Source organism: Nelusetta ayraudi, unplaced genomic scaffold (genome assembly GCF_046127955.1).
Source record: "Nelusetta ayraudi isolate G7.1 ecotype Tasmania unplaced genomic scaffold, CSIRO-AGI_Nayr_v1 ptg000017l, whole genome shotgun sequence".
NCBI classification, from domain to species: Eukaryota; Metazoa; Chordata; class Actinopteri; order Tetraodontiformes; family Monacanthidae; genus Nelusetta; species Nelusetta ayraudi.
This window is the reverse complement of record NW_027466067.1, coordinates 490,233-514,578: the sequence shown is the minus strand read 5'-3', so window position 1 is coordinate 514,578 and position 24,346 is coordinate 490,233. Positions and strand designations below refer to the sequence as shown.

General features: G+C 42.2%; 2 protein-coding genes across 3 annotated transcripts in view; one reads left to right on the top strand and one right to left on the bottom strand.

Moving 5' to 3' along the window:
- Positions 1-3,189, top strand: part of sox13 (SRY-box transcription factor 13) — a 45,836-nt gene extending 42,647 nt beyond the window's left edge. For both annotated transcript variants that reach the window (XM_076024419.1, XM_076024418.1), the window contains exons 13-14: positions 1,168-1,384; positions 2,860-3,189. In XM_076024419.1, the coding sequence (XP_075880534.1) occupies positions 1,168-1,384; positions 2,860-3,133 (491 nt within the window). In that variant the 3' untranslated portion in view covers positions 3,134-3,189. The remainder of the gene's footprint in view (positions 1-1,167; positions 1,385-2,859) is intronic.
- Positions 3,190-7,583: 4,394 nt separating this feature from the next.
- On the bottom strand, positions 7,584-23,893 carry etnk2 (ethanolamine kinase 2). The gene is made up of 9 exons (XM_076024425.1): positions 23,366-23,893; positions 18,282-18,419; positions 18,075-18,196; positions 16,828-16,968; positions 13,590-13,732; positions 12,881-12,964; positions 12,615-12,778; positions 12,416-12,489; positions 7,584-11,081 (listed from the first exon to the last, which is right to left on the bottom strand). The coding sequence occupies exons 1-9, from the start codon at positions 23,510-23,512 to the stop codon at positions 11,009-11,011; spliced, it is 1,086 nt and encodes a 361-aa protein (XP_075880540.1). The 5' UTR covers positions 23,513-23,893; the 3' UTR covers positions 7,584-11,008.
- Between the last annotated feature and the right edge of the window lie 453 nt (positions 23,894-24,346).

The window sequence follows — 24,346 nt, the reverse complement described above, 5'->3', positions numbered from 1 at the left end:
CAGCGCTCTATTCTGAGACACCACCGCCTGGCACGTGTGTGAGTGTGTGTGTGTGTGTGTGCGTGTGTGTGCGAGGGCACCGACAGCCACCTGCTTCGCACACACACACACACACACACACACACACACACACACACACACACATCTGAATCTCTTCCTTGGGACTGAACATTCACATTCCATTCTGCTGTGCAGATCTTTTGAGTAACTGGCCTTGACTTCGACTCACACCTCATACACACACACACACACACACACAAACACACACACACACACACACCATCACCACCACACACACAAGCATGCACACGCACGCTCATGAATGTAAATGCTGTAGAATGAACAGCACTTCTGTATCTGTATTCATGTTACACAGTAGTCAACAAAAGTTTTTGGACAAAATTTTTGTCATTTTTTGGAGTCAAAATGCGTGGCTGTATCAGGCTGTTTGTAAAGTACCAAAAGTAAAATCTCCCATTTTATCTGGATGCGTACCAAGGGACATCAAGTGGCTGAAACATGCAGTTTAAACCCAGACAGACCAGTCAGTGCAGGTGCAGTGGGCAGCACCACCAGCCGCAGCTGACTGTACTAAAAGAGACTTGTACTCGCGATGCATCACAAACGCATGCGGGCGACCAAACCCCTTTTTTCCCCCCATCACGATATTGTAATTCCGAAATATTGAACGCAGTATGCTGATTATAGCCCTTTCAATACACACACACACACACACACTCACACTCACACACACTCACACAGACACACACATGTAAATATATATATATATATGTGTGTATATATATATATATACAATGAATTTTCAGAATCAGAATTCTTTACTGTTATACAAAAGTATAACTAAATTGTGGACCATCCCATTCAGTGCAAAGAAAAACAATCTGATTCGGAACTGTATAAAATCAATAACAATAAAACAGTACAATAACAGTGAATAACAGTAAAAAAGTATAAATATTTGTGTATAAAAACAAACAAGGAATGTACATGTTGCAGCAATATTTCCCTGTATTTATGTGTGTAGTGCACAGTTTAGGAAAGTGTACTGAGCAGTTGGATGTACACAGACGTGAAGTCTTGGTTCGAGTCCCACCTGCTGCACTCGGTGGCCCCCCGTGGTCATGCCCTGGTGCTCCATGTCTGCAGGCTCGCGGTGGAAAGGCATGTCCAACCAGGAGAAGCAGCCGTACTACGAGGAGCAGGCCCGGCTCAGCAGGCAGCACCTGGAGCGCTACCCCGACTACAAGTACAAGCCCCGGCCCAAGAGGACCTGCATCGTGGAGGGCCGCAGGCTGAGGGTGGGCGAGTACAAGGCCATGATGAAGAGCCGCCGGCAGGAGCAGAGAGTGACCTACACACACAGGTGCTGCCGCGCACCCTCTGTCGCACTCTCCCGCGCACTCACAGTCTCTCGAAAAACTCTCGCACACGTTTGCACAATCACTCGCACACTCTTGCGCACACTCTCGCGCACACTTTCGCTCACTTTGTAATCTCGTCGTGCACTTTTGCACACTCTTGCAGTTTTACACTCTCACACACTTTTGCACACTCTCTCTCACTCACACTCTTTCGTGCACACTCACAGTCTCGCGTACACTCTCGCGCACTTTTGCGCACTCACTTGCACACTCTGGCACACTTTTGCGCACAATCTGTCGCACTCTCACACTCTCTTGCACTCTTTGGGATGCTGGTGTTCATCCCTGGCAGGCAGCTCTTACAATTCAATGTTTTGCTGCACACGTGCAGCTCCAGAAGCTCTTTTATTTAAAAAAAAAAATAAATAAATAAATGAATTTAATAAAATGTGACAGCACCGAAGGCTGTTTTTTTTTTCAGTTTGTCCTCCACAATGAAACACCGTTCCTTTCCATTGTCTTCGCCCTGTCCTCCAACTAGTTAAGCTGAAGGAGTTTAGTTTGAAGCTTTTGTTTCTTCCTCTTCTTCTTCCTCCTCTTCTTGTTTCTTTTTAGGGCATTCTAAAAAAAAAAAAACCCTCACTATGTTCAAATTCTTCACTGTTTTTTAAACTACTTATGAACTGTTGGCAACTTCTGTTGCCACCGTGAATCTCTCCCAGCTTTTTTTGGCTGAACATGTTGAGATACAGCGGAGAGGTCAGTGTCACACTGCTATTAGTTAGTTCTCTTCCAGCACCTTGAGTGTCATGATGCAAAAAGGGAAAACCTCCTTGTGTAAACCTTCACAGTTGACAACAGCTGGACATTTGGATATTTTTTTCTCCATATTTTCCATATCCATCTCCTTTAAAGCCTATGGAGAATCTTTAAAACACAACAACACTTTCATTGTGATTGAACCTTCTGTCCATCGCGTCCAATCACATAAAAATGCCCTAATGAGGCAGCTAGCAACAGCCTTCCTATTGGTGCAACAGGTGGCTTTAGACACACCCCCGGAAAGCGTGTTTCGTATTTAGAGTGAACGCTGGCGTCCTCAAATAAACCAGCAAACAAGAAGAAGGTGAACGAGGTATCCAGGTTTGTGTGCCCAGGCCATCGTAGATCACTGGCAAGCTGGGGAGAAGCAATCTAAAATATAACCACTCAATGTCATCGTTCTCAAAATCTCCAAATATTGCACACGGACCTTCAAAAGACGATGACTTAAAAATCTACAATAGAACGATCGTTATGAACCACGATTCAGGTCGCACTCAGCCGTTTTACAGGGGCATACAGGGGTTATTTTTTTTTTTTAGCTGCAAAAGAATCGTTGCGCTGTCGTATTGCCATCCAGTTCTTAGAATACATCCATGACTGCAATTGACTTCCTGTATTTGATTTTTTTTACTTGTCCCCTCCTCCCCCACAGTCCAGCAGAACAGCAGCAGCTCCACTACCCCAGCAGCGACGCTCAGTACCCGGGCAGCGTCGGCGCCTTGCCCTTTCACCCCGCCCTGCTGGAACACTACCTGCCGGCGGCGGCAGGGACGGCGGCGCCGCCCACCTCCCACCGGGCCGAAGGCCGGGCCACGCCTGTGGCCCTGCCCAGGGACGGAGGCGGGGAGCGGCCGCCGTACAGCGAGGGCGACGAAAGCGACGGCGGGGACAGGAGCGAGGGGGAGCTGGTGCTGCTTACGGACTGAAGGACTGACTGACTGACTGACTGATATATAGTAATATATATATATATATATATATATATATATATATACATATATATATATATGTATATATATATATATACATATATATATATATATGTATATATATGTATATATATATATATATATATATATATATATATATGTATATATATATATATACATATATATATATATATGTATATATATGTATATATATATACATATACATGTATATATATATATATACATATGTATATATATATATATATATATATATATATATATATATATATATATATATATATACATATATGTATATATATATATATATATATATATATATACATATAGGGAAGAGTCGGCGGAGTGATGATAGTTGGCTGACTTCCAGTAAAGAAAAAAAAAATTAAAAATGGAAGAGGATGAAAGAAAAGGGGCGGGAAGATGTGGTGACTTCACTTCTCGCTACAATTCCATTTCGCACACAAGACAAAAAAAAAAAAAAAAAAAAAACAGAGCTGGTGACCCACCGATTCCCCCTCAGTGACGTCATCAACATGATGAGAATACACGTGTTACTGATGTCATACAGTATTTTAGCACTTCGCCCCCACCCCCGACCCCCTCGTGCGTCGCATTTTCCCCACCAACACAACCGATCTGAGTCGCAGTACTAATGAAAAGGGGCCGTGAACGATGAGTCAGTGTCTCCCCCTACTGGTGGTGGCTGATTATCACGGCATGAGGACTATCTGAGAAGTAGATTTCACGTCCCAAAAAATTGGTAAACCCAGCGTTTTTTTGTTTTGTTTGTTGTATTCTTCAAAGGAAGATTAGTTTGATTGATGATACAAGAGATGTTTGGTCACAGCATTAGAAATACAACATAATGCTGTATTTTTTTTTGTTGAGTTCTCTCTTTTTAAAGTTCTCTTAAAAAAAAAAGGGGGGGGGGGGAGATTTTTTTTTTAAAAAATCCTTGTCTTTTTTTATCAGATGTGTTTGTCAGCAGTCTTTTTTTTTTTACTGCAACCTTTAAGAAAAAAAGGGGAGAGTTGCTCAAGGCACTCAGTCATTTTTGGTGACACCCTTGATTTTTATTGTCTTTCAGAAGCTGCATCCTGGATAAAAAAAAACACAGAGAAAACTCAATCAGCTCACAGCTGCCCCCCCCTTGGCCTGCTGTAAACAACGGCTATGCTAAACTGCTGCTGTGCGCTCCCTCTCTGTAGCCCGGTGGCTTGACCTCAGCTTTGCCCTTTCTTTTTCTACTTCAGTGTTCTTTTTTTTTTTTTTTTTCTTTGAGTGTTAAATTGATTGTGGTGAAAATGTCTGTTTTTTTTCTTCTTTTGAAATGTTTTGGCCACTGTTCAGAAAACCTCTAAAGCCTCATAAACAGAGCACCCAATAACAACAAAAAAACAACAACAAGGTGTTTTAGTTTCATTGTCACGTTCTTGGCATTGACAAACTGGTATTCCTAAATCTGCACTCCTCTTAGTTTTAAATCTGAGGACTGATAATAAAATCACATGATATTTTTTTTTTCTTTCTTTTTTTTTTTTTTTTGGTGCGAGGACAAACCGGCATTGTGTTCGTTAGAATCAAGGCGGTGTATCAACCCCCAGCTCACATTCCTCACTGGGCCTTAAGCAGTTTTGGTTCGCGTTGTTATTTGATGGCTGCATCGAAGGCAGACGATGATTTTTTTACGATAACTCCACCGTAGCAGAAATATACAGAAGCGTTACGCATTGATACCCTGTAACATGTTTCACATGGACGAGGTTGCATGCTACAAATGCTAGCCCTATAGCCTGCACAACCTTCAGTTTCATAGTCTGAGTTTACCCACCCCTCTTTAGCCTCACGCAGCACAGTATTTAGCATTAAACTCGTCGGACAGGTTGAACGTTGAAACCAGTGGCGTAGCTGTCCTTTGCGTCAGTGCTAAAGTAGCGCAGCTGATGTACAATGGCAAACCCATTGCTCAGTGTTGCTAATTTCTCAGGTTTGACCATAATAATAACAACAGTCGAATTCAGGGGTGGGCAAACTTTTTGAATGGTGGGGCCACAGTGGGTTCTAGAATTTGACAGAGGGGCTGGAGCAGCAGCAGCAGCAGCAGATGGATGGAGGGTTTTCGTGACCCACGTCATAGGTGAAAAACATTTCATAGGATAAGTAGAAAACAGGCTTTAATATCAATTGAAAATGAACAAAAGTACTCGGTATTTTAGCTCTTGATTGAAATTACTCTTAAAATACTGAAAAATTGATGAAATACAGCAATTTTATGACTGACTTGCTCTTATTATAATTTCTCCAAGTTTGGCGGGCTGGATTTAAAAGCTTAACAGGCGACATGGCCCCCAGGCCGCAGTTTGCCCGTGCCTGGTCTAATCCTATAGCCAAAGTGAAGCCTCCACCCCACCATTTTAGTTTCACAATCAGACCCACACAGACTAATGTGTTATCACTGAGCATTTCCGGTCACATGTTTATGCTTGACCACAAATGTCATTGTTATTTGGTAATTAAGATAATTTGAGTTGTAAAATAAACAAACCTTTATAGCTTGAACTGGCTGACTGCAGATTAGAATCGGGTGGATTCAAATGTAAACAGGTGTGGTTTGGAGAGTGCAGGTGCCATTAAAATAGTTGTGCAACTATTAATATAGAGTTGTGTAAAACAGTGCTACATGTGCAAACATGCTGATCTGTTGCGTGTGGAGGCTAACGAGGGTGAGTTCCATTGTGAGAACAGGTTTCTCTCTCTCTCTGTCTTTTTTCAGCACTTAAGCAATGATTTTGTCCAGGTTGATGACATGAGGTCACTGTCCTTCTCACTGCAGCTTTTGTTTTGTTTTTTTTCCCCTCAACATTAATTTCATTTGTTCTTATGGGTCCTCTATTCAAATGAAGCAATTCTACAAAGATAATCATTACTATTTTACATCTTGCTGTTGGATCACTAATGGGATGGGACTCCAGCAAGAGCCCCTTTTCTAGAGTTTGAAGAATCTTGTATAATCTCGCAACAGGTTGTTAAAATGAAAGGTCAATCAAAGATTGTTGTTACTTTGCATTGCGACGTAGCCAATTGCTTCAAAAGATTAAAAAACAAAACGGTGTCCACATGGTTCGTTTTGGTGACTTGGTTCTTATTTTAACCAACGGGACAATGTAAAAGAAAAAAAAAATCAAAACTAGTCATGGTTATCACTGGTCCACTTGTTGCTAACTGTCAAAAAAAAAAAGGAAAAAGAAGCAGCAGTGACTGACTTCAGGTTGTACAATCATGGTTTGGTTACGCCGATGATTAGCTTCTGTTCACAGAGGTGGTTCTGATGTTTTAGCAGAGATTTCCCGAGGAGTCTCCCTGTCGTTCCCCCTGCTGATGTAAATATAGAAAGAGACTTTATTTTGTTTATAAGAGCCCATGTAATTTAAAGGTGTACGTTTCTTTATGTTTCGTGTTTTCATTTTTTTTTTTTCTTGGAAAAACAATAAATTGCTTGTGTTATTTGCATTTGAGTGTTGTTGTTGTTGTTGTTGTTTTCCTCATGAATGTGTGTTAGCATGTTGCTTTACTGATTACCCAGGTCTCCCTGACGGGGTTTCCGCGGGAATACCTCAGCCCTCGTTCACTCATTCATTCATTTATCAAGGCAGCATGGTAGCACAGTCTTCCGTGTTCTGTTTTTTTTTTTTTTTTTTTTTTTAAACTTACATGTAGACAATTCAAAGACATTACGGCTTGATACATATTGACACATTTCTAGAATTCAAATACAAATCAGTAGTTGGGACATAAGAAGGATTTATCTACATCAAGACCAGAGTGCACCCGGGCAGTTACAGGTCCCAATAACAGTACAAATACCGCAAAGTTTCTCCTTTGTGTTTTGAAGTTTTGAACACAATGTCACGATCGATCAGCTCTTGATTTCAATTGAACCATGACGACAGAAAAGCTACAGCGTCGCTGAGAGGGTAATGTTTCAGAAAGTTACTTGGAAAGGCATCCTGAGCCACTTAAGATCACTGGTCTGAAAAACGGTAGGTAAATAAATAAATTAATTAAAATAAAATAAAACGAGATCTATTTCATCATTGCGCCTTGTGTAATTTTTCATCTGCTTTGTCCGAATACGACCATGGCAAATTAAAAAAAAAAAAAAAAACCTCGGACCACCTGGGCTAGGAGCAGACTTCATTATTATTATTATTATTACTACTATTTTTAAACAACAACAACAACAATACGGTGGGCCGCATAGATTCTATTTGCAAAGACAGAGAGAATGAGCTGTGGCCAAGTTGGACACACACGGCGTCGGAGTTCTTCAGTGGAAAACCAGCTTTCTTGAATTGTAGCACCACCGCGAGGTCGGTCGAGGTATGAACTGACCTGTGAAATAATTCTCACCATGCCCAACCGGGTGTGAAGGATTGCTGTACAGTAAGACTTTATTTTCACAGTATTTCTTACAGTATTTACAGCCTCCACCACTGACTACACACACACACACACACACACACACACACACACACACACACACACACACACACACACACACACACACACACACACACACACACAGAGTGAAACGCAATGCAAATGCAGTGAAGCAAAACAATGTAGGTATGATCAGAACACAAAAAAGATAAAGGTGGTTTAATGTTAGATTCACTGGATGATCAAAACCGGTTTAAAAAATCTCTGACGGCCACTTGTGTGAAACACCAGCGCATCTCAACATCTCAGAGGAACGTGAGGGAGACGTCGGCATTAAACCGCGTACATCTTTTCCCCATTGCCGGCGTCTCACATTCTGGAAGGAAACAAAACGGTGCAAAACGGGTTGGAAAAGAGACTCTGGAGTATTCCAGTGTCAGTCAACAGATTCATTTTGGAATGTATACATGAACAAAAAGGTTCTTAGAGTGTTTGCCACTAACTTTTAATATTTGTATATTGCAACTAGACTTAGGGAACTTGCACCTACACACAGCGCTGCTTTATTTCCTTTAACCTGAAGTAAAAGCACAAAGTATGTCTCAAGCATTATCACAATGTTGAACGTTAACGCCCACCCACCCCCCACCCCAAAAAAAAAAAAAAAAAGTTCAACTCAGTATTGGACATATTTTGGTGTGGTTTGTAATGGAATGAATTACAAGAATGTTATATTTGTGCAGATGTATTTTTTTTTTTTTTTCAAAGGGAACTTTACATCCCAGAAGCAAAACAATAGGTGCAGTTTGGGGTTTTAGAGAAGCATTGCAAACATCACAGCTGTCCAGGTGCAAATCCACCAGCAAGCTGAAAGCAAAGCCGCACAGGCGCTATACAGTACATAAACATGTCAAGGGGTTCGACACAACTCCTTGCTTGTGAGAGACTATTTATAGTACAAGATTTAATTTAAAACAACAACAAGATCCCAGGATCCCAATTTCACAAAGCAGGCTCAACGGAGTGTATTTCAGGCTGAGCAGTCTTGAGAGTTTTCACTGAACCTGCTTTGTGAAACACAACCCAGGACGCCACAGTCAGCTGCCAATCTTCACCAGTATAGGCCGTGTGTGTGTGTGTATGTGTGTGTCTCATTAAACTGAACTGGGGTGGGGGGGGCGGGGCGGAGGGGGGGCTGATTCATCCTGATTTTAAAATGCAAAAATAATTTTAATGGTCATAGTTTTACACACACACACCTCATTGAAATTAAAAATGTGTTGTGCAGATGTTGTTGAATATGCACAGGAAAGACACAGAGTTTTTTTTTTGTATTGTATTAATGAAATAAATAAATAATACACTTACAGACGAGCGACAGTCACAGTTTTCGGGATGGGAGACTATCAGAGCGTCTCCTCGAGAAACTTCAAGACACTTTACACATGTGTAGCGCCCATGTTAGTGAAAGTGTTGAGTCACATGGTGGAGATCTTTTTTCCTTCATATGTCTCCAGACAGTGACTATCTTTCTCCACACATTAGTCAAAACCTTGTTGCCACTTTACCCAAAGACTGAATGAGACCCAGGCAGGTCATGTGACGGCTGCTAGAATTTAGCTGTTTGTCAGAATGTCGTAGTTCAATTCACCTGCGCATCAACATTTTTTTTTTTTTTTGTGCATTTTGACTTTTTATTTCAACAATTATTTCAAGAATTTCCACCAAAGTATGTCGGACTTTGAATTAGAAGATGAGTCTAGCGGCATTTTAACTAATCTCTCTCTCGCTCTCTCTTTTTTAGCATGTTTCCAATTAATAACGTGCATGGAATCCCTTCAAGGATGAAGCTTCAATGTTAAATAGCACTTTTTTTTTCTCCAAATTTCCTGAAAAGAAAAAAAAGCAATTACAAAATGTATAAATTAGCATCTTGTAAATTAAAAATAAAGCAAAAGACTTGAATCCTAATGATTGGACATGTGCAGTGCAGTGCAGTGCACTCCACTGGGGGGGAGGGGGCTCGGAGGTGGTGGTGGGTCTGCCTCCATTTGAAAGGAGAGATAAAATAATAGTAAAGAAAACTGGGTTGGAAAAATAATCAAGGATGGTCGGAGGTGGGGGCGGGGGGGAAGGGGGGTTGGGGAAGAGTCAGAGGCTGCGGGCCAAGGTCGGGATTTTCCAAGAAGCCTTAATGGAAAAATTAACAGAGCGATTCGCTGTGACCATAAAAGTCAGGAAGGTGTAAAAGGAAAAAACAGAAAAAAAAAGGTTGGGAGACAGACAGACAGACAGACAGACAGACAGACAGGCAGACAGGCAGACAGGCAGACGTGCACTCAGAGAGCCAGAGTGACATTCACTCCTCCATCACAGAGTGACCACAACTTGAGACTTGGTTCTCCTGAGATGGTGGATGATCATCTTGGCACCACCGCCGCCACCACCACCACCAGCTCACTCCCCATCATCCCAGACTGCTGTGGCACCACAGTGAAACAGCTCAACCCAGGCTCTCAGTGCTCGATGTTATGTCTGTCTGGGAGCTTCTGACCAGGAAGCTCCTCAGTGGCTGGAGGAACATGTCTGGCAAAAGCAGCAGCAGCAGCAGAAGCAGCAGCACTTCCAGTGGAGTAACTGACCAACATTTAAAAATAAGAAAAAAAATAAAATAAAAACTGGACAGAACGCAATTTTTTTGCCACGGTTTTCCCACTCCAGGGAGCTGCTGAGAGACGGTGACTAACATTCAGCACCAGAGACATTGTGCAAACGAAAGCCTTGAAATCTACCGTATGTATGAAAGCAGTCAGGTGGAGGAGGAGGAGGAGGAACGCTTCCTCCACTGCTACAGGATCTAACAAGCCCTTCCGAGGAGGGTGGGGTGGGGTGAGGGGGTGAACTAGAGCGAGTGAGTGGGCGAGCGAGGCAACCCCTGCCTCTCGGCATTGAGACGCAGACCTAGAGCAAAGAGAACCTGGACCTGACCTTCCCTCCCAGCAAGCCCTCGGGCTGCCATCAAGGCGGTGGCTAGTAGCGAAAGAAACTGAAGCGGGATTTTTCAAGTCGCTGATGTTGAAGGTAAAATGAAGAAGACGCACGGCAGCAGACAATCAACTCACTCACGCTCAAGTTCCTCCCCGCCCCCCCAAACCGACTCAGAGGAGGAGCCGACGGGATTCTGTACTAGTTCTGGGAAAAGATGAGGTGTGGGTAGGGTGAGGTCCTGAAAGACCAAGTGCTGGTCCAGGAGCAGCTGGTTCCATAGAGGAGTCCTCCCCCTGCCACACCCCCTTGGTGACAAGTCCCTCCCTCCCTCCTTCCTTCCTTTCTTCCTTCCTTCTTTCCTTCCTTCCTTCCTTCCTTCCTTTCCGGCTCTTCACCTCCATCCAATCCTCTCCTGTCATCTCGTCACTCGGGGATCTGCAGGGCCGCTACCTCGGCTTTGGTCTTGAAGTACTGGTTGAAGCGCAGCACAGCGTACCTGCAAGTCAAGCCAGAGTGGTGATATGAGGTGAGGTGAGGCTGCACCAGGTTGGCCAGTACGAGTCAGAGCAACGTTTCTTCTAATTGCCGTATCGTTTATTTTTTATATTGTTTTTCTTTTCCAGTGCTGCAACAGTGCACTTTCCCAGTTTGGGATCAGTAAAGTACATCTGTTCTGTTCTGTTCTGTTCTACTCGCTAAACCTGATGCCATCAAGTACTCATGTACTTTTCTCACAGTCATCATCTTTTCTGTTGCTGCATCATTTTTTCTGTGTTTCAATTTTTTTACCCCCTTTTTTTCATCACAATTCCAGATAACTTCAAAGATTCTTACCCACCGGGAGCGAATTTGCGAGGCTGAAAATTTGCTTTAAAAAAAAAAAAAAAACCTCTTGAACTCAATGCAACCTTCCACACCGGCCGCAAATTAATTATTTTTCTTTTTTTAATTCAACCATTACCAGGACATCATCAGTAGAGTTTAGTTGACTATACGCACCAGGTCTGTACAGGAAAAATTTGCCGGCGAAAAATGTGTGTAAAGACCTTAAAAATTAGCTTTCTTTTTTTTTGGCCGGCTACAAATTACAAATAGCAGTGCAAGAAACCGGCAGTGAAGTGAGTGTAGCTAGCATGATATGAGAACTTCACGAGGGATTCGTTTCTCCAGGTGTTTCACACGCCACATTCACACTGACCAAAATAAACCAGGTGTGACCGCGCTAACGATCCAGAGGGCCGAGTGGAAACGGGTCATCATCACGTGTGGACCAGGGTCAAACTGGGCTCTCATCAACTAGCAACCTCATCTGTTGCTTCCTGCAAGCAGAGACCCGCCCTGTGATGGCCAATGGCAACAAAGGTCTTTGCTGAACATGGCTGAGTGGGGAAACCAGACTCCACTCAACCCGTTAGTTTTATTTTTTTACCTGCATTACATCAGTGCCTGAAAATTGTTAAGTCCTGTAGTGCTGCTCTCAGTGTCCTGCAGAGCCAGCTGGCCACTAACCTGCTAATGCTAATGCTTCCGGCCGTTCAGCGATGTTTAGTTTCAACGACTGCCTAATTTAGCCTGACTCGAACGCTGCCTGTATGCACAAGTGAGGCCAGGGAGAGAAAGAAAGAGAGAGAGAGAGAGAGAGAGACAGCGAGAGAGAAAACTATCCTGGGGTTGAGTTTTACGCCACCGGAGTCCATGTGAGTGTGTGTGTGTGGATTCTGGTTTCACTCTTTCATAATTCAGTTTGTGCCATCTCGTTCACACGCGCAGCTGGACCTATCACTTCTGTAACATCATATGTTACGCGCACACACACACACACACACTTACCCAAGGAAGTCAAAGTCGATGGAGGAGTATTTGGCCTGGATCAGCGCCCAGAACCCCCAGAAGAAGTGTGAAGCCTGGTGGGACAAACAGCAAAGGAGAGAAATGCGAGACGTTGCGAGTTTGGGAAGACAACACAGGGAACACAGGGTGGGTAGGATGGTAGGATGGTAGGATGGTGGGCGGGGGGGTTGGTTCTCACCAGGGCGAATTTGTTGACCTGCACGTAGAGCGTCTCCAGCTCCCGCTGGCTGACCTCCTCCTCCGAGTTCTTGGTGAAGAGCTTGAACGCCTGCAGGTAAACTCGCAGCCAGTCCATCTGCATGTCCCGGCTGGGGTACAGCCCGAAGTCCGGCTCTGCCATCCCTGCATGCCAGCGGCGCAGACACACACAGGTGGTGAGACCGCCGCCACTTTGGCTTTTTTTTTTTTAAACTACAAAAAAATGAGCAGCGAGATTCGGCAAACCTGCAAATTCGTTGAAGTGGTTGCCGATGTCGAAGGCCTGGTAGTTGTAGCTGGAGTACTCGTAGTCGATGAAGCGGACGTGACCTGAGGAAGCAAGAGCCAGGACGCTGAGCACATGGAACTGGACCTACCAGTCACCTGAAGAACTTTTTATTTTTGTTTTATTCAAGTACTCTTATTTTGGTATCATCCAGGTGAAGCCCTGCTTGTTATGCAAGTAGATCCACTCAGGAGCGCAGACTAGTGGCGACGACTCAACGGTCCCACAGTTAATGTTATCAATACAGTGACTCTTTCCAGCAGATTTTCTAATATTAATGAGTATAACAGTAGATCCACATAAACTAGTTTATTTTCAGTCAGTAAAAAAAATTATTTCACCATTTGAAAAAAAAAAAGAAAGAAAGAAAAAAAAAAATTCACTGTGCATTATTGACCCGATAAAGTGAAAACGTCTTGACTCAACTGTGAGTGGGTTCAAATTTTGTTCATTTTTATTGGATATTCGTAAACAAATATTTTGAACATTTTTATAATTCATTAAAATTTCCATTGGCTCAACTGAGCTCAAAGTCATCGTTGGTTGATGACTGCGCTGGACCGATTCTGGACACATTTCACTGCGTTAGCATTGACGCCGTCAGTGCTCCTCAACGATGTCGCCCATCTACCAGTTACACAGTAGCAGAGTGTGCTCACTAGCACCTACCCTCTTTCCTGTTGTGGATGATGTTCTTGCAGAGCAGGTCATTGTGGCACAGCACCACTGGGGAGCCCAGGGTGGACAGGTGCTCCTTCATCCACCCCATCTCCTGCTCCAGCACCTCCTTGCTGGGAACCTCCTGCTTGATTCTGAACAGGGGAGAAAGACGCAGGAGCTAAGGACCAAAAACGACCAAAACATTTTGTGGCCACCAACCGAAATGTTGCGACCCAGTCGAAGATCAAAGAAATGAAAGTAAACTTGCCCACAGTGTGAATTTCAGACCTTTCAATAAAGTCTCAATTGAAATATTCATTCAAGAAGGTAAATCTGAGCGTCTGTAAACAAATCATTTTAGCAGAAGTGTGTTTAAATCTAAGGTTGGTGGCGATTGGCTTTCACGTTATAGAGGCGTGAAGGAAAGACATTTGCTTAGGTGAAAGTGAAAATGAGCATCATGCCAAAGTGGCTCCACTTCATTAAGGTGGATCAAAATAAAGCAAAATGCTGCACCTGTGCAGAGGACGCAGTGGCAGAGGACGGAAATCAAACAAAACTTGACTTGAAGGAAAAAAAATGGAAATCCTTTGAAAACTTTGGCTGTACAAAAAAAAATGATTGACTGATCATCGAGCTCACACCTTGCATCAAGTCCACTGCTGTGTCTGATTACTGTGCAGTTATCACTATTGTGCCAGTAATATTCAGATATTCACCTCATCCTCTCTCTGAGGGCAGGGAAATTGCATATTAATGGCTGTTATTAGCATTTAAAGGTCCAGTGTGTAATATTTGGAGATTTTGAGAAGAAACAGTGACATCAAGTGGTTGCATTTTAGATTGGGTAGGAAGAATAAATTACTTTTATTGCACTTTGACATGGAACGGATATCACGCTTTTACCATCAATCAGGCCAAATATTACACACTGGACCTTTAAAGAAACATTTAAATGGCACAGTTGTAAGACTCACGCAAAGACTCACGTGTTTGTATGAAAGTTGTGCTCCTGGCTAATATGGAGCAAGTTGAGCTGCTGCGCTGACGTCTTAGCCACTAACTGTAATGGGCTTAGGGGGCCTAATCCAGTCAGCCCAGGGAGGGGAAGAGTGAGAGCTGAGAGAGGCGGGGGAGGGGGGCGCAGCGGGCATGTTCTCCTGCTGCACCCCCCCCGACGACTTTTTAATGTCGAGCAGCATTTTGCTAAGTGCCTGAGCTCGTCACCACTCCTGCACTTCTGCATCGTGCCAGAACGCTTCTGCACTTCTCTGGGATCCTCAAGTCAGTGTTGTAGTCAAGACCACCCACCAAGACCTAGACATGGTCAAGACGAAGGAGCATCGAGAGCGAGACAAGACCAAGACTGTATACATCAAGGAAATATCAAAACAAAAGAGAACAAATGACCAGCGCCCCCTTTTTTTTTAGTTCAAGTTTGTTTCTACATAAATGGAACAGCAACATTTCCTTTCAGCAAGGTATCTTTTAACAATTTCCTTTAAAGTTTTGCTGATTTGCCAGCATTTTCAAAAAACAAAACAAAACTTTGCTTCATAAAATAAAATAAAAAAATAACTGGGAATAATTTCACTGTGAATTATGATGTGCCAAGCATGAACAAAACGCGTCCTTTAAAGTCTGAGCTCAACACTGAAAATACACTCATCCCACTCACGGTGGTTGTGAAAGACCTCAGAGTTCTGCATGGCTCTCGGGATGAGGTGGTTAAACAAGAGCTCTCTTTTCTTTCAGTATCTGTCACTGCAGCGTTGGCTGAGTCTCAAGGCGAGACCTCGTGAAAAAACGTCTCAGAGGCGAAAAAGAGACCGAGGCCCTTAAAAGTGGTCTTGAGTCCGGTCTCCAGACTGAGAATAATGCCAGGTTACAACAACTCTACCTCAAGTCAGCTAAAGGCCCCAAAAGGAACTCCTGCTGAGCCCATTAGGAGGGACTGTTTGTTCTGCTTCTGACCACTTGGCAACAAGTGCGTTGCTGTCCACGACCCCCTCACTGTGTGTGTAACCAGAGGACAGTTGAGCGACTGGATACACTGAGCTACACAGACGCGCTGGTTCCAGCGACATGCCTCAGACTCCCTAATCCCGTCCGCCATTAATTGCTACACTTATGTAAGCCCAACGCTGCACTTAATACAATAAGAGACATCAGGACAAACACATCATCAGCAGTGGGCAGATGTCCGGATTGTAAAACATCCGACTGTTGAGGACTCGCAGGCCCAGTTGGAAACTGTGAGAAGAATCACTGTCTGACTGAACTCCAGTGTTTTCCCCCAGGTTGTTCTATCCAGATGAAGACACAATTGAAACCATTGAAAGTTTTTTTGTCTTCGTCAAATGTTTCAGCATGTTCACAACGCAGCACTGACTTTGTATCAACAGTCTTTAGATAAGAGCCGCGGCTGTGTGTGTGCGTGTAGTCACTCTGCTGTCCGCAGTCAGTCTTGTGCTAACAGTTAGCTGCTAACACTTCGAATGCTAGTCTTGCAGACTGTATGTAGCTTCAGTTTGCCAAATATTGTAGCCAGAGGACAAAATAAACGTTACGTTTTCTGCAAATACTTGAATAATGAAACGCATAAACCAATACGCTCAGTGCTCACAGTGTACAACTGTCACTGGGCCAAAGGTCAGCAGTTGACATGCGAGGAGACACACTTTAAAAATGTAGGGGACATCAAATAAAAAGACTATTCAACCACTTTAAACTCATATAAATCGTCCACACTCTGCTCACACTGGACTGAAACTCTCCTCGCCAACTGCAAGCTGGTTACACCACCACAATCAATGGCCACGCTTTTTTTTCTCGGCAATGATTCTACAATCTGGTTGTTTTTTGTTTTTTTTTGTAGAGTCTATTTTACGTTCCGTAGATTAGATGGATATACCCCTGATATTTTCCGTTGAAAAATATAAGTATGTCACAGATAAATGCTGTCTGTGTCATTATTTTTCATATATTTGTTTAAAAATGAATGCTGTCAGAGTACAACAGTACAACACAGGTGTGAAGATTTGAGCAAGTGAGGTTGAACACAAGTCCAAAATAGGTGGCGAGAAGAAGCCAATCGTGACTCATCGACAAAAAATAAATAAATCAATACAACAGTCGACAGTAAAAAATAATGGTTAGTTGCAGCCCTATTAGAGTGCGGCTGTGACATTCATTTGCAAAAGAAAATTGGCAGAAAAAAAACAAAAAAACAACAACTGGGACTTACCTGATGTTGGACGCTTGATCGGTGAACTCTGTGGCCACGAGTGAGAAGTACTTCTGCATTTTGATCCAGAGGTTTGGTTTGGGGATGCAGCCGTTGTGTGCGTGGATGGCGTGTATGCGGGCCATTTCCCGAGCAATCGGCCTGCGAGTGGGACAAAAAGCAGCGTTTCTAAACCAAACCTGACACCACACCAACATTTGCTGAAGTAGTGGTGACTCCTTTGTTAACTGACACTAATGCCCACTGCCTCTTCACTAATATTTCTATGTCATTTGTTTGCTTTTTTCTGGCCACCAGCTCACTACAGCATCTCGTGCAGCCAGAGTCAGCGAGTTTGACCACAGCCTTCCACAAGTTGGGACGGCTTCACGCCAGTGTTCATGCGTGCGATCTCAAACTGGCTACCCTGTGTGGGTCAGGGGTCGTTGACCTTTTTGAACCTAGAGAGCGACTGCATGGGTACAGAGTCACGGGAAGGGTAGCCAGTTTGCTACACTCAAACAACTTTTCTCCGTTGGCCTCTTCAGCTGTGTAATATTATTAGTGATAGTCGTCTATCGTGAATGATGAATATTGACTTTTCATGTCAATATTCATGACTTTATTTCACCTAAACTTCTCTGGACTTCACGTATAATAAAATATTTTGAATAAATATTTTTGAATAATTTTAATCATCATTTTAAAGATATTGTCAAATCTTACATTTTCAAATCTATTTAAATGCGCGTTTGATATACGAAAAATTAGCGACGGAACAAAATTAAATTTCAGACCCAGCTCACAGAGTTATGCTATTTTTAGAATCGGCCTGTGTGACTCATGTGGTCCTTGAGGGAGGGAGGGTGGGGGCACCTGGTGCCTGCGGGCACCGTGTTGGTGACCCCGTTGTACGCCAATCAAGTGGCAAATGCCACAAATGCTAGGCTAGCATGTCGATCAGGCATGTGCAAACTACAGCTCATTGACACTAAAGCCCATGTTTTCTACATATCCCATTATATATATATATATATATATATATATATATATATATATATATATATATATATATGTTTTCCTCCTATGAGGTGGGTCATCAAAGATATCAATCTGCTCCTGCTTCAAATTTTAGAACTCATTGTGGCCCCACCAGTCAGAAAGTTTGCCCACCTGTGGTCTGGATTCACACTGTGGGCAACCCTGACTTAGAAAAACATGAACAAATCTTCTGTGGTACTTTTACTCAGGGTACTTGGTACTTTTACCTAGTTAAGGAAGGATCCCGGACATCCTGCGTGCCAAGGGCGTCTCCCTGCATGAATTCATAGCAGATGCCATTCTGAAAGGTGCAATAGATGCGTGGGGCACATCCGTTAGCATGAAGCACCTGGAGGAGACACGCAGAGAATACTTAAGTATTTGAGGGCCGGGGGGTGGGGGGGTGGGGTGTCTAGGGCACCAAAAACACCTACCTGAAAGCTTTTGAGTTCTTGGTCTCTGTCCACGATCAACTCCGTCTTGTGTCCGTACACCCGGACTAGGACCATGTCTTCCGGATCATCCTCAGTGTAGCAACCCACCAGTTTATTGGTGGTCCCATCCGTAAAGAGCTGGTGGAAGGAAAAAAATAGCATATCATCTTAGGTATGACAGTAGTTCCAACTGGATAAAAAGCATTTATTTTCTCTGGGATTGGATGCATCATTATATGTTAATAAATGTTTCCATTATGAAATACTTGAGAAAAGAGTGTAAAATAGTTTACAAAGTAATAATGTTGCGCAATGAAAATTGAAAGTGACTCTCACTGAAAGTCTTGGTAGTGGCTTGTAAGAAAGCAATCACGAGGGACTAGCTGAAAATGGTGACTGAAATCTATGTTATGGAGAAACTGACTCATAAGATAAGAACCGAAGAAGAGCGGTGTCGAGGAAAATGGGAGAAATGGACTTTTTATACATCAACAACAGGACAGGGAGTTTTACACTGATGCTAATAAAGAACAAACTGTGGAGACATCATGGCAACCCAGCATGATGACAATATTTGTTTGTATCGTTTTTTTGGGGTTAATGTTTATTTGTTGCAAAAGAAAACAATAAAAAGAAAGTACCAAAGAAGAAAATTAAAAGCGACTCTCATCACCGGAAAACAAATTTGAGGAGACTCAAGAATGTGCAAGCCACTTTAATCACTGATAAAAAAATTAAAAAAAGAGCAACTAACACCCAACTGCAAACACTGAAGTTTAAATTCCTCCAAACACGTCGAGTACTGTTTGTTTTCTACTCTTTAAAAAAAAAAAGAAAGAAAAATCACAATTAATATTGTATGATGAACTTACTGCCTAGATACTACTGAACTCTGACATTCATCTTAAGCCAATTACTCATTCCCACCAAGAGAAATCTAACCTAAATAATAACATTAGCATTTGACATCACTGCAAGTTTGTTAAATGAACCGGGCTCAACTTTATGTGCAAACATGGACAAACATTGTTATATCAGGTAAATGATGATTTTTTTTTTTTTTTATATATAACTTCTTAGAAATTGGGAAAAATGTTCACTTCTTTGAACCCCTTATGTAGCCTATCATCATCATCATTATTATTATTATTATTATTATTATTATTATTATTATTATTATTATTATTATTATTATCATTATAGCCTGTGTCTAAAATAAAAGTGTTGTCTCTGAGGGATGAAAAATGCTGCTGGTACAGAGGCCAGTGGCATAGTTGGTCCCACTGCAGCAAATACACAATAACAACATACACAGTGCGCCGCGTCTCCTCTGGCCCAGACGCTCACTCACGCATATCTGGCATTCCACACGTGGCTGACCAAAGAGATGGCCATTGCAGGAATTCCAGTGACCATACATACACCAGCATACGCGCCTTTGCCGTCACATGACTGATCCCTTCCACCCGCAACACAATACGCCACTAAGACCGCCAATCAATGCACGGACAGACAGCGGTAAGCTTCGATCCAGACAGAGGTAAACATTTAAGGTCCTGTGTGGGAAAACTTGGCCTGATTTATGATTTTTGTATTAGTAAAAGTTTAAAACACTGCCCATAAACACATTAATGAAAGTGTATAATCGCAGTACTATAAATGTCATTCGGTTTCCCTACCCTTAAAACAGTTCTTATTTATGTATAAGAACATCAATAGATCAGTAAGGGTCAAGTTGGCTGCCATCTTTCTAAGGAAGCCTGGTGTGGACAATCCGGGTCGCCTGACAGTGCGTTTGGTATTTAGGGTGACCGCTGGCATCCTCAAATAAACCGACGTAGAAGAAGAAGGTGGACGAGGTATCCAGGCTTGTGCACGCAGGCCACTATAGTTCACTGGCAAGCTCGGGTGAGGGAGGAGTAGCGAAAGGAGCGCTGCAAATCTAGAATGTAACCCCTTGATGTTGCCATTTCTTCTTTGAAACCTACACATATGACACACTGGACTTTTAAGCCACATGTGGACGGATTTGGACTTTAAAAAAAAAAAATGACTCAAAAGGTCTGTTATCAGACTGTTATCTGCCACTGTCATTGGCTGGCTGTGAGACAATTACTCTGCTGACGTTGCCCCATTTTGCTGATTGTAGTATAACTTATTTTTACACTTTCAAACTTGGGATTGAAACAATTCAAGACACTCGTATTGCTGCACGTGACCTACGAGTCTTTAGGTGCTCTCTTAAAGGTCCAGTGTGTAAAATATTTCAGGAAGCCCAACTGACAGCACATTTCGTATTAAGGGCCACTGTCAGACGGACTTCCTTAAAAAAACGGCAAGATGGCAGGTAACTAATGTATATTCTTATATATACGAGAACCGTTCTAATGGTAGAAAAACCAAATGACTTTTATTGCACTGCGACTGCGAGTATACACTTTTATTCATGAATTTATGGGCAGTACGTTAAGCTTTTACGAATATAAATTTCATAAATCATGACAAATTTTACATGCTGCACCTTTAACTGTCGAGTTCAAGGTAAACACAAGGGAAAAGAAACAGAACTCCGAGCACTTCAGATTGTACAAATTATTTGATAATTACCGTCTTCTCAATACTGGCATACGCAGTGTACGTAATTACAGAAAACAACTCTAACTGCAATACATTTTGAGTGCCATTCGGTCACACTTTGAGTTGCAATATATTTGTTAGTCATTGACGGCAGCCACCCGTGGAGAGGAGGTGAGTCAAGAGCAGCAAGCAAAGAATGAGGTGTGAAAAATGAAGTGATATTTAAAGTGCAAGGAGAAAGAGAAGTTTTAAGAGGCATTAAAATGGCCTCCATCCACGTGACCATGTATTTCCATGAGGTGGGCGTGTTTCTCTCCATGGAACCATGGGTAGGAGTATTTGAAACTGCTGCTGATGCTCAGGTTTACAGAGAATGTTCCCAAATAGAGAAATATTCTGTGAGAAATGATCAACCATAAAATGAGAAAGCAAAAAAATATTTTTCTTAAACTTTAGCGGCCGCCTCTCTCTCTCTCTCTCTCTTACTTACTTAGCTTAACTAGTACATTTCACACTTCATCAGGTAATGGCTACTAGCAAGCTGTACCAAAGACAGCAGCTTGTGGGTGTATATTAGAAATGTATTTTCATTCCTTTTGATGCGAACAAAGCCCAGATTGCAGATGAAATTAGTAAATTTCATCTGCAATTGAAAAGAACATTTTCAATGATGTGATTTGATCATTCATATTTTGTGACGACACATAATTCGCATTGATGCAATTCTCTCTTCAAATTGCCCTGCAGTCAACAGGTGCAAGTGAATTCTGGGAGACAGTGTTGTGAGCAATGTGTGTGAATGTACAAACCCTATGCGGTGTTCTGTGAGCGGTTGGTGGGTTACCTAGACTAGCTATTTATACTAAATAAAGTGGTGTATTTTGTTCAATATCATTTTTTTTTTTACGGTGGTTATAACGCAATTAATCCATAACATTTGAAGCATTGTCAGGTAACGGCAATACAGCATTTCATTAAATGAAGCATTTAACCCGTTATGTAAATTTGGAACCTCTGGCTTCTGCAGTTGCCTAAAGCTTTAATAAACATGGCATTAGCTTGATTTAGGTTGATCTTCCTACGACTCTGGGAAAAGGCAACACACAGCAAACAATAAGCCAAAGAAAATGTTTTCACAAGTGTTCATAACTGCCCTGCGATGAACTGGCGACTTGTCCAGGGTGTCACCCTGCCTTCGCCCTAAAACAGCTGGGAGCGGCTCCAGCAGACCCTCGTCACCCTGACCTCAGGAAGACGCGGGTATGGAAAATGAATGAATGAACGTTCATAACTAACCCTAAATAAAAGTGCTTTCATTTTTGGGAGAAAGCGACCAGTGGTCATCGTGTTCATGAAGACTGAAATAAAATATATTCATATGGAGTATCACAACCAGAGATTAGCCAATAAGATGTCAATAAACACAGTTGCATTTGTTTTCTATTGGCAGAATAGTAAATGATAGACTCCGCTGAGCAAAGGTGCTCCAGGGTCTGACCCTGCATTGACGCGTCAGTCACTTGATCCTGCCACATGGAATTAATAATGCATTTTCCTTGCCTCACGAGGAGAGTTTAGCACCAATCACAAAACATCTAACACTTAGCCTTCCAGTTTATATATGTTATCCTGAAAGACTCTCCGTGGAGAGAATTTATCAGGCTGATTAGGTATCTAAAAAGTAAGTGGCAGACTGAAGTCTGTTTATGTATGTATATAAATAATAACTGCTGATTAGCTGAGATATGTAGTGCAGCAAGCAAAAGCCAACTGTGTGTGATTTAGACGACCATTTTGTAAATTATAATTTCAGATTTTTTTGTCTTTTAAAAATAAAATATATATATATATTGTTGGTATGGAATAAAATACTCTAGATTTTGTGATTTCAGGGTTAACTGATCACTGGGGGGGGGGCGTCAACAGTAGAACTCAGTGGTGACAGTAGATGGTAGAATAGAAGAGATGAACTCCATGACAATACTAGATTAGAAAGTCACTAGAATTGAAATGCAATGGTAGCTGCTACAGAAAGGAGCGCTGTGCTTGCAATTTGTTTTGGTACAGACAGTTTGATTCTTGAATTTAATATCATTTTGAATTTATATATTTAAATTATTATGCACACACACGCACAATTTAATTATTGTCAAGTACTTGATTAGTCTCGATGATATGCTGATTTTCCTGAAGGTCGAGTGAGTGACAAATTAGTAACACTTAACACACAGAAAATTCAAAATATCATGTCATGTTAAATTTTCTTTTTAAATGTGCGGGCTTGAGTCTAAAGACGTACTGGCATTTTAGTAAGTATTTCGTAGATTATCTTTGTTTTTGTTTTTTAATATAAAAAGCCATATTAATCGTCCTCTTAGTAAGAACAGGTTGTAGACTGTACACAGCGTCCGGCTGGTGGTGCCTGGTGATGCTCCTTGTCTTCCTATGTTGACCTAGCCTCGCCTACCCGAAGCGGAGCGGCTAGCATTGCTAGCTAACGTCGTTACCTTCGTCTTGACCTGGCTCGCGTCCCACGCCGGTCTCAGTTCTTTTATTAACTTCATCGCTCCTTCCGTCACGTTGTGCTCGTTAACGAAAATGGGGATCTTGACGATTGCCGGCGAACCGACGGGCACATGTATCTGAGTCTCCATCCTGCGTGTCTGCCCGCAAATCTAATGCTAATCTCAAACAAAAAAAAAACCCGCTTCACAAAATGTTTAAGAAATTCGCAGCATGCAAAGGCTTCCTTCCGTCAAAATGATGGAGTTGGCTTGAATAACGACGACCTAGAAAACCTGCTCTGTAGGTTCGGAAAGATGTTTTACGCCAGAGAGACGGACGGGAAGATGTTGGAATGAATGGTCAGTAGGCAGGAACGGGAGGGAGCTGGTCGCCGGTGTTCTTGGAAGCTGCTGTCAACCCAGCTAGCCAACAGAGCCATTTCCTTCTACTTAGCTCCGCCTTCCCGGGATCATCCGATTGTACCGCCGTTTGAGACGTATCACGGCTGGCCACGCCCCCTTTAGTGTCGAGTCCTTCCGAGTCGTGGCCGAGTTCGGCCGAACGAGATGAAACCTGAAAGATGAGTTAATAAGTTATGAATTCAAAGGAAATAAAGAAACGTAAGAAAAATAAACAGAATAAAAACAAACATATACATCTGTATGGACAGTTTTGTTATTTAAAAATATATATTTATAAAAAATCATTTAATATAAATGTTTTATTGCACATATAGGTAGTTAGATCTATATAGTTATGGTTATATATAGTTACCTGCCGCTCTGTTTACTGTAGGTGTAAACAGACAACATTTAACCTAACCCAACCTAACCGGCTGAAACACTATTTGAAATTACTGTAGATTTATTATTATTTTTTTAATAATCATTTGAAGAAACTATATTAGCAGATGGAAACAACAAAAGCATGGACGAATGAGAAGATGCTATCAAAACAGTGCTAAAAAGCTGAGTAGTACGTAT

Bases quoted from the DNA above. Each gene is read 5' to 3' on its own strand.
- etnk2 (XM_076024425.1), bottom strand. From the start codon at position 23,512: ATGGAGACTCAGATACATGTGCCCGTCGGTTCGCCGGCAATCGTCAAG. The intron at 18,197-18,281 runs GTAGGTGTTTTT...TGTCTCCTCCAG, and splicing joins AAGAACTCAAAAGCTTTCAG to GTGCTTCATGCTAACGGATG. The intron at 12,779-12,880 runs GTTTGCCGAATC...GCTGGCATGCAG, and splicing joins CCACTTCAACGAATTTGCAG to GGATGGCAGAGCCGGACTTC.